The 16,885-nt window shown below is 38.5% G+C and overlaps 1 protein-coding gene across 2 annotated transcripts; it reads left to right on the forward strand.

Moving 5' to 3' along the window:
- The first annotated feature begins 3,122 nt into the window (after positions 1 to 3,122).
- Positions 3,123 to 15,712, forward strand: LOC103462342 (uncharacterized). Of its 2 annotated transcripts, none has more exons than XM_008405045.3 (2): positions 3,123 to 3,421; positions 11,575 to 15,712. In XM_008405045.3, exon 2 carries the CDS (start codon positions 11,699 to 11,701, stop codon positions 14,852 to 14,854), a length of 3,156 nt encoding a protein of 1,051 aa, XP_008403267.2. In that variant the 5' UTR covers positions 3,123 to 3,421; positions 11,575 to 11,698; the 3' UTR covers positions 14,855 to 15,712. The 2 variants fall into 2 exon arrangements, with proteins under 2 accessions (XP_008403267.2, XP_008403275.2); XM_008405053.3 differs by having other exon boundaries at positions 3,123 to 3,385.
- Positions 15,713 to 16,885: the final 1,173 nt, after the last annotated feature.

Raw genomic sequence — 16,885 nt, forward strand, 5'->3', positions numbered from 1 at the left:
ATGACTAAACATCTAAGTACCAAGGAGTGTAACACAGAGAAATAATCATGCACACAAACACACGCACACACCAAAGAGCAAATTAGACTGTGGGTGGAACAGAACAAAATCACAAGATGAAAACAGAATCCTTCAACTCATGGCAGTATGGTATTGATGTAATTATCAGATTGCATCTGTAAGTGAGATATTTTTCTGTGCAACTGAAGCCAAATCTTACATTCTTCAAACATTTGCAGTCTCTTTTGGCATATTCAAGAGAAATACATAATACTTAAATATGCCTGCATTTTTCCTTCCAAATGGCACTCAGTTATGCAACAGAGAGGCAGATAAGAAATCCTACTATCAAACAAAACTGATTATGGAAACAATGTACATGGTTTTCTGCTGTGTCTGAGCTGGCCTGACGTGGTGAGACTATTTTGAACAGGAGAAGAAGCTTCTCCTCTGATCAAACATGAAGTGGGTAACAAGGAGCTAATCTGCTCAGGCTGAGTTAATCCCTCATAAATTAATTTCAGCAACTTTGCCCCTAAACATAGACAGGAAAACACCTGACATTTAAATTGCTGATTAGCATGACAACCTATTGACACTGATTAAACCCCTCAGTATAAGTGCAAACAAAGGAAGAGCACTCAGAGCCGACATTATTCTGACAGATGTCACACATTCTGTTAAAATTGGTACAAGCTTTTTCCATTTTTAAATGGGATTTTTCTTTTACTAATCTTCCTGCTTTGTGTTATTTAGTGACTATTTATTATTCAATTTGGATTCAGTTCAGGAATTCTGTATATTTAATAAAGTGTCCTCAACAGTTAGTCACAGCTTCTGCAAAGATATGTAGGTGCTTAAGCCATGGGCGGAAATCCCAGGGTGGTCCGGGTGGTCCGGAATTGTCTAGAAACTGACTGCATTGCTTTGATAGACTTAAACTTTTTTGTCGAAGGTAGAAAATATCTCAATTACATTTAGCTATTTAATAGCTCTTTAATGAGAAGAGGGAGGGACTAAGTACTACAACTAGCTGACAGCTCTGTGTGGGAGCAGAGAGAGAGAGAGAAAAAAACAAAAATGTATGATTTTATTTCTTACCATCTTCAACATAGAGCCTCTATAATCACTCGCGCAAACACGCACACACACACACACACACACACACACACACACACACACACACACACACACACACACAAATCTGGACATTTTTCTATTATACAAACGTGGTGTTTTGAGCATTAAGTTTAAGTTATACTTCCCAGATCTTCATTATTTCTACTCTACTTATAGATTCTCAGCCATCCAGGACATGGCAAAACCAAAAAAGATTTAAGTGTAAAGCAACTTAACAAGTTATGATTTAAATAACGCATAACTTGTATTGAGAGCCACTACAACAAAATCAATATGAGGAATTTTATCAAGTGTGACCCCGGTTAAATTTCTTCAGCAATAATTTTTTCGTAAAGGTGTACCAGAGATTATGTCTGTGCCACTGAACAAAGTTCATAAGCATTTCAATTTTAGTTTGATTTTTATGGGTCTCAATAGTTTGTTTACTGAGAAAAACACGTTTGACCATTGCTAGTCATTTTAGGTCTTGCAGCTTGAACACTTTAAAAACTTTTTGGTAACACTTTATTTGAAGTGTGGTGAATAAGACTGTCATGACACTTTCATAAACATGACATAACACCTATCATGAACATCAAAAAGCCTTCATGAATATTTATGACTGTTGTCATAAAGTGTCATTCGGTAAATTATGACACGTTTACTACAAAGTCGACATTATTCAAAATGTCTTTGTTATGACATCTTGACATTAACCAAGAAATCATTACTGTTTAAACTTTACCTTTGATGAGTTACCTAATTTTTAAAGTGCAATCAGTAATACTTTTATAACACATTTATATGAGTAATGATTTATTGGTTAATGTCAAGTTGTTATAACAAAGACATTTTGAATAATGTCGACTTTGTAGTAAAAGTGTCATAATTTACCGAATGACAACAGTCATAAATATTCATGAAGGCTTATTCCTGTTCATGACAGGTGGTTATGACAGTGTCATGTCAGTCTTATTCACCCCTCTTCAAATAATTACCAACTTTTTAAATCACATTTTACATTACATTTCACTGTAACTTTGTTGACCCCCCAAATTTGCTCTTAAAAAAGGTCCCTGTTTAGTGTCTCCCCAATAATGAAATGTGATTTCCTCCCCTGGCTTAAACATGGAATTTGCTGCAGTTCACTGTGAGTTTTAGAGATTTTTAACCTCACATACAATCATTTACAAAATGGGTGATGGCAAGATAAATTTGGATCAGCCTCTGACTTTGTTTACTTAGCTCTATCATCATTCCAGGTACACCCTGCATTGATCCCATTGAATACGTTTGTTCAAATCAAAGGTTGAATTTGCACAACTTTTCACTGCAAAACCTTGATACCGGATCGGTGTATGTTTTGGTGATGAGATTTTCACATCTAAAACCAGTGAACACAAACACAGTATTCTAGATATTTTAAAATAAAAATCTTTAAATAGAATTTTTGTGTTTAGAAACGGATTAGTAGAAATTTGTTTTTCTCTTCATATTTAAATGACAAAAACTGAAAATCAGAAGCAAAGATAAACTTTTTTTCTCGGGATTTATTCTGGTGTAATAATCTACACCTTAATCAGAATATGCTTCACCCCGAGACATCACTGCCTTTAACACTCTGCGTGACATTTTAAAATCATGTAAAAAGATGACTTAAAAAAAAAAGATGTTATGTTTGTTTTGAGATTGATTTTTTTTGTTAGGGGAATACCTTTGAGGTAAAACAGTACAATTTAAAAATTTCTATTCAGCTTACTATATTTGTATTTCTAGTCATTCAAGTTTGAATACAGAAACACAAAAAATCTAGTATTTCAGTTTAAAAGGAATATTAAATAATGTATTATTATTATTATTATTATTATTATTATTATTATTATTATTACATGTCTACATCTTATGCACTGACGCCATTGTCACAAAACCTGAATTTATCTGAAGGTTTTTTTATTAACCTTATTCAGTATACTGTTTGCCTCCAGTGGCTCCTTGACACCAGGCGTCGCTGTAGGGCGCTGACATGTGAGAGGAAGTTGTTCTGAGAGCTTGCTTGGTCTCCGGAAACAGTATTGGGAGCGTAATGGGCTTGTTTTTACGGTTGCCTCTAATTTAGCTGTTTCCAGCTCCGCTTATCGACCTAACGCCGCAGCATTACTGTCGACTCATTAAAATCTGCAGCGCAGTTAGAGCTACGAAGTCTAACTAACGGCAGCCGTTCGGAGCTAAAGCGATGCAAGTGTGTGTATGGACGTCTGAACACGTCGTGAGTGACACCCCGTTACCCCCTCTTTGTGGTGTGGTGAGTTTTCCTGTGCTCCGTCTCGTCAACGTTTTGTCCTCATTTTTTCATTGTATATTTGCACCTTTGTTATGTGCTGTCGGTCCTGTAGGACAGTGGTCCCCAACCCCCGGTCCGTGGACCGGTACCGGTCCGTGAACCAATTGGCACCGGGCCGCGCAAGAAATAATTCAATATTTCCGTTTTATGTATTATTTGAGTCTGGAGGATCTTTTATTTTGAAAATTCCTTAACCGGATTCTCTCGGTTACTTGAGCGCCAACATTGAGCCCACAAGCAGTAAAATGAGTAAGAAGCAGATCAGATGTCTTTGGAAAGTTTCTTTGCAAAGGGGAAAAGGTCCAGAGAAGAGACAGGAGAATGGATTTATCCCGGACCGGTAGGCGAGTCCCACATTACAAGCCGCTCTGCGTAACATGCGGTGACTGGCTGCTAATGAAGCAATGAAGCTTCAAACTACTTCGCCATGTAGAGACCAAGCAGGCTGTGGATATAAGCAACAACTGGGGTGTCATTGTCTCTCATCACTCCCAGATAGGACCATCTCGTTGCAGAGATACAAGCTCAGGGCTCCTGTTAGTCATTATCGTGAGTTAAAATGTTCAGGAAAGTAAAATGTTCATTTTTGTGGCGCATCTGTATCTTATTTTGAAGGAATATGTAAACATTACAATATCGACCAGAGTCAGAGCGTTTGGGCAGTGGGCGAGAGGAGATGAGTAGAGCTTGTGGGTCTTAAGTCTAGTTTAGACGGCAAGATTTAAGAATGTCGGCCGATTCTCCAAACCACTTTGACCACAGATCTGATAAAAGTACAACAGGTTCGATCGGTTCGTGTTCAGCCACAAGGCAGGAGCTACACGAACCGATTCCAGTCACGAACATCGCGATTCCAGAGGATAATCCACAAAAACCCCAACATAGCATACGGGAATTTAGAATAACTAAACACGGATGACGATGTAGAAGCAATAGTGATAGTTTGTGGAGTTATTTTAAGAGATAAAAGACGTAAGAAAAAGAAAAGGCGGTGGATAAAAGACGACGGGTTCCAAGTCAGGGAAAACCCCACAGGCTGCGATAAAAGGGCCAAGACTGTAGGAGACAAGACTTCTGTCTCGTACAGCAGTGGTCCCCAACCTTATTATTACCGCGGAGGTTGTGAACCGTCAGATAAGGCTTCTGCATGTTGGTGTTCCCACTAAATACTGAATATGCCCAATTTGGGTTGCTTGGCCCTTTTATCGCAGCCTGTGGGTTTTTCCCTGACTTGGATCGAGAATACAACCTGTTGAATGTGACAGGTAGCCAATCAGAAAGCGCGGTGACGTAAGAACAGAGGGGAATCCCAAACAGCTGACATATCGTGCAACTGAGAGTCCGATGGATATCGGAGATGATATGTGGAAATGTTTATTAAATCTAAAGGTCATTATTATGTTTATTCAGTTAAAAATGTTAACTATGAAAAAACATATTCAACTCCAAATCATAGTGCAGCAAATAGAGCGGCTGCTTCTGTCGTCTTTTAACCACCGCCTTTTCTTTTTATTACATCTTTTATCTCTTAAAATAACTCCACAAACTATCACTATTGCTTCTACATGGTCATCAGTGTTTGGTTATTCTAAATTCCCGTATGCTATGTTGGGGGTTTTGTGGATTATCCTCTGGAATCGCGATGTTCGTGACTGGAATCGGTTCGTGTAGCTCCTGCCTTGTGGCTGAACACGAACCGATCAAACCTGTTGTACTTTTTATCAGCTCTGTGGCCAAAGAGGTTTGGAGAATCGGCCGACATTCTTAAATCTTGCCGTCTAAACTAGACTTAAGACCCACAAGCTCTACTCATCTCCTCTCGCCCACTGCCCAAACGCTCTGACTCTGGTCGCTATGGTAGCGTTTACATATCCCTTCAAAATAAAATAGATGCGCCACAAAAACAAACATTTTATTTTTGTGAACATTTTAACTCACAATAATGACTAACAGGAGCCCTGAGCTTGTATCTCTGCAACGAGACGGTTCCATCTGGGAGTGATGAGAGACAATGACACCAGAAGTGTTGCTTATATCCACAGCCTGCTTGGTCTCTACGTGGCGAAGCAGTTTGAAGCTTCATTGCCTCATTAGCAGCCAGTCACCGCATGTTACGCAGAGCGGCTTGTAATGTGGGACTCACCTACCGGTCCGGGATAAATCCATTCTCCTGTCTCTTCTCTGGGCCTTTTCCCCTTTGCAAAGAAACTTTCCAAAGACATCTGATCTGCTTCTTACTCATTTTGCTGCTTGTGGGTTCAATGTTTGCACGCAAGTAACCGAGAGAATCCGGTTAAAGGATCTTCAAAATAAAAGATCTTCCAGACTCAAATAATACATAAAACGGAAATATTGAATTATTTCTTGCGCGGCCCGGTGCCAATTGTTTCACGGACCGGTACCGGTCCACGGACCAGGGGGTTGGGAACCACTGATGTACATGACATAATATGCCACAGTTAGCCAAAAAGACTAGTTTTCACCTGTTCTCCCTCAAGCTACAATCAGTATAAGTACATATTACAATGCAATACAGACAACTTAACAAGCTTCTTCCAAAACACGAGAATAATAATGATACATTAAAAGCATTTTTTATCTAAGAGACTATATCAAGTTACATAATTAAAAGCCATAAAGCACAAAAGTTGAACAATACATTAAAACAAATAAATAAAATAAAAATAAGAGTCACATGATCAGTGCCTGCGTATTTGTTAACCCAAGAGCCATTCTTTTAAATTAGCAGCTGTTTGGTATTTAATTCCAGTCGTGAAAAGCTCTCACTCAAAATGAGTTCTGACCAAATGTACTCAGTCTAAGAGGTACAGCAAAGTTGCTCTGATTGTCCTTACAGATGACGACGTGACAAGGTCTTCAAGTGAAGGAGATACAAGACCATACAAAAAAAAGACCAAACAGAGATGTGCATATATGGTCATATTTTCCCAACTCAACATCACTTGATGTTGAGTTTCTTTAAAATAATTTAAACTAAGATTTTAAATGTCTGTTTATAAAGTACCTCAATAGGCTGTAGAGTAAATGGGTTAGCCTGTTCCCAGCTTGCTAAACAGCAAGTCAAGTGAGGCAAAATCGTAGCATTTAGGAATATTTTTGTAGCCAAGTTAGACAAACAGTATCTTGCACATACCTGAAATATGCTAAATTAAACTTAACTGTTTTTGTTATCCTCTTACCTTAAGATTTAAATTTGAAATTGGTATCAAACACAATCCCAAAATATTAAAATTGTTTGACCAATGTGATCTTCTCTCTGCATGTCTGGGTCAGGGGTAATTTGTTGTCTTTCAGTAGAATACATGTCAACTGTTTTAAAAACATTTAATTGATGACGGGCATGCTGAAGCCAAGTGGATATTTGTACCATAGCATCAGTAAGTTTCCAAGCAATTTGTTTTTATTCTTACCATGTACATAGATGACAGTAACATTGGCATACAATTGGATATCTACACTGTCACAAGCTGATGGGAGTTCATAAAAGATTAAGCTGTATAACAGTGGTCCAAGTATTGATCTATGTGGGACCCTATTAAGTGAGTATGCAGTTCTAAGTATCTAGCTATTTATTTACTTAAACGTATTATGTTCAGTCTGTCAGATAAGAACTAATCAATTTAATTGTGGTCTGTGAAAAGCTAAACTTTGGTAATGCAGAAATAAGGACTTTATGATTTACTGTATCAAATGCTTTCCTTAAATCTAAAAACACTGCCCCAACAATACTACCTTTATCTGAAGATGTCCTAATTTCCTCTGTAGCCGTTATGAATGTTTGGGATGAAAGCCAAATTACTTCATATGAAAATTACAAAATATGAAAATGGGCTATTATTAAGATATCCATTTTTCAGCTACTTTTGAAATTGTGGGTAGGACCGCTATGGATCTGTAATTTTGAATATCTGTGGTCTCACCTGATTTAAAGATGGGTGTAATAATTGCTGATTTTCATGCAATGGGAAAGGTGTACCACTTGAAATTAAAAAAATTATCAACTTACAAATAATGGGTACTTATTATTGCTCAGAGGTTTGGGCATCTGAGAGGTCATATCATAGACATATTTAACTTAAGCAAATCTATTATTTTTAGCACTTTAGATTTCCTTTAGGGAGGAAAATGGGTAGATAATTTTTAATAGGTATAGGATCAAGTGAAACTATGAGCAATTAACAATACTGAATGCAGAAAATAACTGTTCAAGGCCTCTACTATTTCACCAGGGTTCTATAGCAGTTTTCCTACCACTTTAAGTTTTAAACGTTTGAGAATTTAAAATGTGTGTCTGTTGGTTTCTTGTGTTGCTCCCACAAAATTTTTGAAATATGCCTGGCATTTCTAATAATATTAATTAAAAAAAAGTTAGCTTTTGCTTTTTGAAGTGCTTTCACTCCTATGTTTATTAAAGTAACAAATATTTTTTGTCATGAATTAATTTTGATTTCAGGGCCTTTTTAAGGGCTGCATATATTGATTTCATTCAAGTCAAAATATCTGTATGTCGAAATATCAAGTCAAAATATCCATGGCACGCTACTTCTGTTTCTATGTCTATTCCTTACGTTTGTTAAAAAACAGTTTATCTTTTGTTAGAGGTGTGCCGATCCATCGGTCACTGATCATAATCGGCCAATTTTCGTGAAAAAGTGCATGATCTCTGATTGGCGATCATTGGCTCTTGTTGCCGATATCGATACCTGCATCTCATTTCGGAGCCTGCCTGTGCAGCTGGTCTCCTCTTTCCTTCACACTGCGCAAACGCGCAGCAACAAATCCTAAGCGATGAGGAACTATAACGCACTGAGTGAATGGGGAAGTTTGAGTGTTGAGGCGGAAATTGAAGCACGTCAAAATGCATCAACACAACGAAGCTAATTTGACATAAAAACAATGCCATACTTGACGGAGTTTGGCTACATCGAGGCTCACTGCAGTAAAAAAGACATATGAAGGATCAGATAGCATAGCGCTTCTCAACGTGGGCGGTACCGCCCCCCAGGGGCCGTTCAGAGGACGGCAGGGGGCGCTGGCGGACATTTTAACAAAAGCAGGGCGCTGGGATTCCTTTGGGGGGGGTTTAGTCAAAGGTAAACTTTACACCTTAAATGCACAACAATACCAGTTTAGACTTTGAGCAACTTGATAAAACTGTCTTGTGTAACATTAAACCATGCTTGGCTGCAATTGTATCGATGGCAGCTCTTCTTCTGTTCAGTGTTTGTTAGCTTCTTGGCGCAGCTCCGTTCTGAAGCTGCTACTAGCTTCACTGCATCAGTTCAGCGTTACACCGGCTGATGACGTTGCTGTGATTCACTTTGTCTGGTATGTATATGTTTTCGCATATGATCATATCTAAGCAGCAACTTATTTTAAAAAGTTTTTTATTTCCGTTTGAAGGCTGTCCGCTTCCATTTAAGGACAACAGAAAATCGCTCTTACAAACATGTAATTACTAAAATCACAATACCCTCACTGTGTATCCCTCTGAAAAATGAACCAATTTAAATAAAGAAATCCCTCCATGGGTGGTACCACAATAGAGAGCGTTCATTTTATAGCGTTAACACCGGAGCTGTAAGTGGTCCGGTATGAAACGGGGGTGATAGAACAACACAGCACTTTTAAATTTCAATAATCAGAATGCAGAAATTGTTTCCGTTGTTTTAAAAGGTTTATTTCAGTCTGCCTTTTCCCCATCGATACGTTTCCCAACCGCCCTGCACCTTAGGGGCTTAAAAAAACAAAAAAAACAAAAACAAAAAAGCAACGTGCACATTGCGAAAAACTCTGAAACAGGAGTTTATAAGAAACTAAACTAAGAAACTAAAATAAGAAACTAAAGTAAATACAGAGGAATAAACTGGTATGGCAAGACCTTTTGAGTAATAATTAATACAGAGGACTGTATGGCAAGAATAAACAGACACCATTTCCAGATAAAAGGTAAAATAATATTGTTGAAATGTCATGGGTTTGTTGAGACCATATCTATTACTGAGAATAAATATATCTTACAGACCATAACAGTAAAGAACTGATCACTTATTTATGTTTTTAATTAGATTTGATATATTTATTTCTTCAATATTATTTTTCATGTCAGTGTTAATGTCATGAGGCTGATGACTCCATGACACTTTGATTTTGACTCATTAGGATTTGATTAAGAACCAGATTTGTTCTTTGTAATTTCTGTCCAGTAAAACTATTAATCAATAATCAATAGACAGGTCTATATAAAGATATAATCCATGTTTCTGTCTCTTATTTGTATGGCATTAACCTAATCTGGAGCGTTTGTTTTTCCACTGAAAGCTCTGGTTTGCACAATAAATGCCATGTGGGTGAAATTTTATGGATGATACTCTGATGTCCCATTCTCCTGAAGGCAGCACAGAGCTGCACCACCAGAAACCGACAGAAACACTGAAGAGAAGTAGAGCTATGATTAATGTAGTTACAGTTCTATCCATGTTTTAATGTTGCAGAGCTCAGTCGTTTCCAAATAGATCAAAGTTTAAACTGGCATGTGTTACATCTTTTATCTGGTCATTTTGTGGAATATTTAACAACTAGAAAATGGCACAAAATAAGAATATTTTTTCCACTCTGATTGGCTGCTGTTAGGCCTATCAATTTTAACTTGAATGTTCATTGCATTTTTCGTAGACACCTGTGAAAATAATTTTTGTTCTCTGGGAAATCATTTTTGATGATAAATACAGAAACAAGCATAAAAATCAAAACATCTACAATAGTGAAAGTAATATTAATGATAAAATAATAGTCAGTGCAAAGTAACCTACAAATCTTTGGTGGGGGGCGGTGAGGGACCTGGATTAGGGCTAGGCGGGCGCTGGCCCGAAAAAGGTTGAGAAACACTTAGATAGCAGGTAAAGCAGCGCACAGCTACAAACACTCACCCGGATTAGCATGACGGTCAGAAAGCTAAACAAATAACCCGCAAAATTATTTAAGTCTTCGAGCTGGTAAGACGCTGGTTCTGCTATCGCTGTTGAACCACTGCTACGTGCTACAGGTAGTAATATTTCACAGACAGAGCGCCGCTTCTGCTCCACCTGGTAGTGACTCTCACACCGAACCTCTGTTTAAAGCTGCAGCATCTAATCTAAAAAAATACATTTTACATGCGTATTAAAACTTTTGCTGTCCTAACATGAGACAGCTATCTGGCTATCAGAAAGTTTTCATTCAGTAACTCTGGATTGTTTATTGTAAAGGATCCTGTATTTGCCTTTGAATATTAAGTTTTATACTTGAATTTTTTTGGCAATGTTGAGAGGTTTTATTTTGACTCTTTGCATTATTTAGCCTCTTCAGAGCCTTCATATGTTATCAGTCTGTTAAAGATAGTATTATTGATAGCAGTACAATTTGCAGAATGCCTGTTTTGTTTAGTTTTCTTCTTGGAAAAAGTTATTAAAAACAAGTTTTTGTCTACATTAAGGTGAATTTATGGTTCCTTTTTCCACATAAAGTAACCAGTAGTGTTTATGATAAAATAATAATTATGTGATCGGTATCGGTGATCGGCCCTCATGGGTGATTGTTATCGGTATCGGCAGGAAAAAACCTGATCGGCACATCTCTATCTTTTGTAATGTTGTCAACAATTTAACTATCTGCTTCAATATCTCCCTGTTTAAAAGCTCGCACCAGTTATTTACTTTTATTGCATTATTCATTTCATGGACATGGTGCTGCACGGTAGAGTAATGTTAAGCACTGTTGCCTTGCAACAAAAAAGTCCTGGCTTTAAATCTCAAAACTCTCTTTCTACTGGTCCATAAATTGGTTCTCTCCCAAACATAGACATAAGTCATGTGTTAGGCTAATTAGAATTTCAGAATTCACTCTTGTTTGTTAGTGTATGTCCACGTGTGTACATTCCTATTTGTCCTGTATGTTTCCTTGATGGTCTGATGTGGTTTACCCTTCCCCTTGAGTTCAAGTATATGTAATTGTGTTGAGCTTTAGCATATTAAAGGTGGTTCAAAATTGAATCTGATCTTTTTAATATTAGAAAAACACACAGCCTAACTACACTATGTTTGTTTATTTTACAGTTCAGAAGACTGGTCTAAGAACTGTGAAACAGCAGAAGTTTGAAGACAGACTAAGGAAGGTGACATCTTCAATCATCAAAGTTTATATAGGAGCTTAAATCAGCTCTTTCATGCTAAACCCACAATGTGTGACATTACTACAGAGTTAGCTTTGGCGGATGTGAAGGAAGAAGTTTCTTCAGAGCCACGCCCAGAACCTTTGTTCTTAATTCTGCCCCCACCACCCCCTTTCTCTCTGGCCCCAGGAGAGCTCACCATGCCCTGGCCAAAATGGCTTAAAGCTTTTGAACACTACGCTCAAGCATTCAGTGAAAAAGCATTTGGTGAAAAAGATATGGAGGACTCCAGTAAGCTGGTGCTTTTACGAAGTTTCCTGGGCCAAGAGGGACAGCGCGTCTATTCAACTCTGATTGGGAATCAGGCTACGTATGTGGTTGCTATTTCAGAGCTTACTGCTCATTTTGGCTCTGATAACGCCACTCAGGCGCACCGCCTTAAGTTCCACCAAAGGGTTCAGATGCCTGGAGAGTCTGTAGATGAGTTTGTTACAGCCCTAAAAAATCTGCTGAGGCTTTGTCAGTATGGAAGGTATAAGAACAAACTTCTACTAGATCAATTGATTGAGAAAACAAGCAATCTGCAGTTCAGAGAGAAGCTACTGATGAGGAAAGACCGTCTAACCTTGGCCAAGGCTCTGACTATTGCTAAAGAGGTAGAACCTTCTTCAAGTGGTTCTCAGCAGTTGGATTTTGATGAAGTGAGTGTGGATATTGGAGAGGATTTAGAGACTCCTGTTCAAATTAAGCGCAAAAGAGGAAGACCTCGGATCGGGGAAGAAAAGGTAAAATTTAAGGCACCTCAACAAAAGCTCAAAAGAGGAAGGCCTCGGCTTGGGGAGAAAAAGGTTACATTAAAACTTCTTGTGACTGAGCATCAGCAAAAGCGCAAAAGAGGAAGACCCCGGCTTGGGGAGAAAAAGGTTACATCAGAACTACTTGTGACTGAAGCCCAAAGAAAATCTGATGAAATCAAAGATCAGAACTCTCACAGCAACGATATGATGTGTTTTAGTGGTAGTGAAGGTGGATCGCAGACTTGTGATGAACTAGATAATGTTATCACCTCATCACCTCAGATGATGGAAGATGAAAAAAGCAACCAGTCAAGTTGCTGTGCCGAAGACAATGATGACGGTAAAGATGAAGACTTCTTCCCTCCTTCAACTAAGGGAAAAGACCTTTGCTGTTCCATCTGCATCAACAAGTATTTCAAAACAGCAGACAAGCTCAACAGACACATGAGGACACACACTGGTGAGAAACCATTCAAATGTCTTCTCTGCGATCTCACATTCAGTCAGTCTTACCACATGACCAGACACATGAGGAACCAGCATGCTGCGGGCCCATATATTTGCCCGACCTGCGGGGTAAGCCTGGAAAGCCTTGCAGAGTTATTTAAACACAAGAAGACGCACAAGCCACAAATCCTTTACTGCCCTGACTGTAATGAAATCTTCTTGAACAATGAAGATCTTCGTAATCATGTGAAGTCACACAAGAAAGACCTATCTTCCCAAAAAGAGGGAGAAAGCAGTCAACAACAACCTCAATGCATTGAAGTGAAAACTGAAGAATTATCCGATGTTTCTGCAGAAGCTTGTGAAGCTGCAGAGAGCCGTTGCCTGACTAAGAGTGTCAACTCAGAAGCTAACTCTGAAAAAGTTGTACTAAAGAAAACTAGAGACAATTCTTGTCCCATCTGTGTTGGGAGGCGCTTCAAAGGCCCAAACAAGCTTGCTAGACACATGAGGACCCACACAAAGGAAAAACCCTTCAGTTGCCCCGTCTGCAACAAGACATTCAGCCAGTCCTATCACATGACACGTCATGTGAGAATTCAGCATGGTCTAGGGCAGTACATCTGCCCTCACTGCGGGAAGAGTTTCACCACCTGGCTAGAACTAAAAATACACAAAAGGACTCATGCTCACATTGATCTTTTTTGCCTGGCATGTAATAAGCAGTTCAAAGAGAAGGGTGCACTGGAAAAGCATCTTAAACTACACAAAGCAGTTGAGCCCAGTCCTCGAAGCCTTATCTGTGGTGATTGCGGCAAAGAATTCGGCCGCCCGTATCATTTGAAGAGACACATCATGTCTCATCGTAAAGCTACAAAGTCTGACTTTTACACATGTCCTGACTGCAAACAAATCTTTTACTTCCCTGAAGACCTCAACAAACACCTGGAAGATCATGTGAAGGAAAACAGTGGGACGTGTCCCAAATGCAACGAGAGGTTCGGCAGTGTGGAGGAACTCGAGACCCACATGCAGGTTCATCGGAAGTCTTTTCCCTGTGGTACCTGTGGGAAGAAGTTCAAAGTGGAGTATGCTCTGAAGAAACACGAGGAGGGTCACCAGCATGATCAGTATTACTGTTCATTGTGTCAGAAACACTTCATGAAGCTATCTCATTATAAGAGACACGTACAGGTCCACGACAGACGAGAATCAAGATGTCCACACTGCAACGACGTCTTTCTAAAGCTTACAGCTTTCAAATATCACCTTCGGACGCACACTCTGGAAAGGCCGTACCAGTGCAGTTGCTGCATTGAGACCTTCGAGCAGGAGGAGGAGTTGGAGCAGCACTGCCTCAAACACAGGAAGTTTAAGAAAGAGAGGCCTTATTCATGCACACGCTGTGACCTTGCTTACTCAACTTTGGTGGAACTGACTGAGCACATGATCTCTCACGAGGGAGAGCAGCCACAGACCTGTCCCTTTTGTGGCAAAACCTTCCTGAACAAGAACAAGCTGGAACGGCATATAAGTATCCATACTGGCGAGAGGCCCCACCTGTGCTCCATCTGCGGCAATGGCTTCCCTTCAGCTGCCAGTCTCAAGCTGCATGTCTTCATTCACACCGGGGAGAAACCCTTCAAGTGCCTGCAGTGCAGCAAGAGCTTCAGTTCCTCCAGCGGCTTGCGTCTCCACAGCAGGCAGCACATGGATGAGCGGCCCAGCTACGAGTGTCCGGAGTGTGGCAGGACGTATGGCCGCCTGACAGAGCTGAAGATGCACCAGCGCTACCACACCGGGGATAAACCGTACGCATGCACCTGCTGTAGCAAACGCTTTATTAGTAAAGACAAGCTGAACGTTCACATGAGAACGCACACAGGAGAGAGACCCTTTTCTTGCCCTCACTGTGGGCAAACCTTTACACAAACTGGGGACAGAAACAGACACATCAGTAAATATCACCCTATGATCTAATAAATCTGCAGGATGTTTCCTGTGAAAATCACAATGGTAGTTTTGCATGCTTGTACGTAGGTATATTTTTAGGACTGTAGTTGGATTCACTGTCATATTATTTGAGAAAGTGCAAGAATCCAAATTGTATTGGAAGCATGTCTTCAATAAACGTAGTATGTGTCCACAGGTAATCCTAAACACAAGAACTGATGGATGTAGAGCTTGATAATTGAAAGGTGCTCTGCCTTTCTGAAGCAAGAAACTAGTCACTGAGGTAGCTAGTTCATCTTAACTTATTTTAAAAACATTTTGTAATGAAGCAGTTGTTCAAGAAAATGTTTTTTCAAATATTTAAGATGCAAAAATCCTAACATAACTGTTGGTAAATATTAAAATATTGAAGGATAATGATCCTTTTGCGCTAATTAAAGGCTAAGGACAAATTGTTCAGTACAGGATTTCAAACCTATTATGATGGAGGGTTATAGGTAAATTAGATTCCATAGATGTAAAGAAAAAATGTTTTATTTCAGGCATTAGAAACTTTATACTTCTACTTGAAAAACATGACTTATATATATATATATATATATATATATACCATGCAAAGGTTATTTGTCCAATATGCATATGTCATCATGTGACTGTAATAAAACACTACATTGAACAATCTGGAAGGAACTTAAGGAACTGGAGAAACTGGGCAGACGATGAAATGGAGGGAAATTGCATTTATTTTTCTCATTGTTGATTTTGTTTCCCTCCAACATTTTATGTTAATTTTGCTTTCTTTAACATTTTAAATTTGCTTGTGGGGTTGCTATGTCAGCAAGTACTTTATTACACGTCATAAAAATAAAACTTAATTTACACAAACATTCTGTGTTGAGGTCATGTTTTGTAAAAGATTAGTATTTTTGGCTTGATGATTCTGGATCATTTTTTAGGAATATTATTTTGAACTATCACTACTTGAGTGAAATTTGTGGATACTCTGAGTAATGAAAAACATGTTTTAACCAATATCCACCATACACAGACCTACAGTTTATTATAGAGACCTCTTTTTGTACACCAACTTTCTACTGTGCCTTTTGTGCCATTTACAGATCTAGAAGATGCATTAAAACATCGTGGCTTTTTAAGTTCCAAAACCAAAATATTTTCCTAGGTAGACCATGGATGGCAACATGTGGTTTGGTTGTCGAACACGTCCGACTTGTTCTTCCAAAAAAAAAGTACTATATATTTTTATATTCTTTAAGAGATAACTAAAAATCTAATGAAACTTAAAACAAAAGTTGGCTTAATCTTAGTCTGATGTTTCAAGTTCAAATGATGTATAAAAAATTACAATAATTATAAATCAATCTCCTGTCCAGACTCCTGTTTCTCGCTCCGGTGTATTCTTAATCTCTTAAAATAATGGAAGGGGTTCAATGGTGCCAAAGTAATCTAAATTCAATTTAGATTAAATTAATTGTAATTAATTTCCCAAAGGGAAATTGTCCCAAATTTCCCTTTGGGATTAATAGATGATTTTAATTTGAATTGAATTAAACAATTCCAAATATAAAAATTGCTTAAAAATTTTGATTCTAAACTAACTAAAGTATATTTTAACTGCCCAAAGACAAACTAAATCGACAGAACTTATAATTTACAAAATCATATACTATGTCACTGGACGGACAATACCTTTTTTTTTCGGCCACTGATAATAATCGGCCGATTTCCGTGAAAAAGTGTGTGATCGGTGATTGCCAAATTAGCTTTTAAAGCAAAAATGTTGTCAGTTGTCTGGCTGGTTATCTGTCCCACTTTTTCCCGCACAATTTGTGGAACATGCAGCAAATAATTGCGCTGCCTTTTGGTTTTAGAACTACAGCATTCAGATAGGGCTGCTGCGCCGTAACGTGATGATGCGCTGGAACCATTAGGTTGTCCTGCTGCTCTAAATTGGCAATGCTGGAGGATATTTGACAACTATTTTATTTTTATTTTTTTAATGTTCCAAATATTTGACCAGTCGTGATTTTTGTCATATCT

Source organism: Poecilia reticulata, chromosome 1 (genome assembly GCF_904066995.2).
Source record: "Poecilia reticulata chromosome 1, P_reticulata-male-v2, whole genome shotgun sequence".
Lineage (NCBI taxonomy): Eukaryota > Metazoa > Chordata > Actinopteri > Cyprinodontiformes > Poeciliidae > Poecilia > Poecilia reticulata.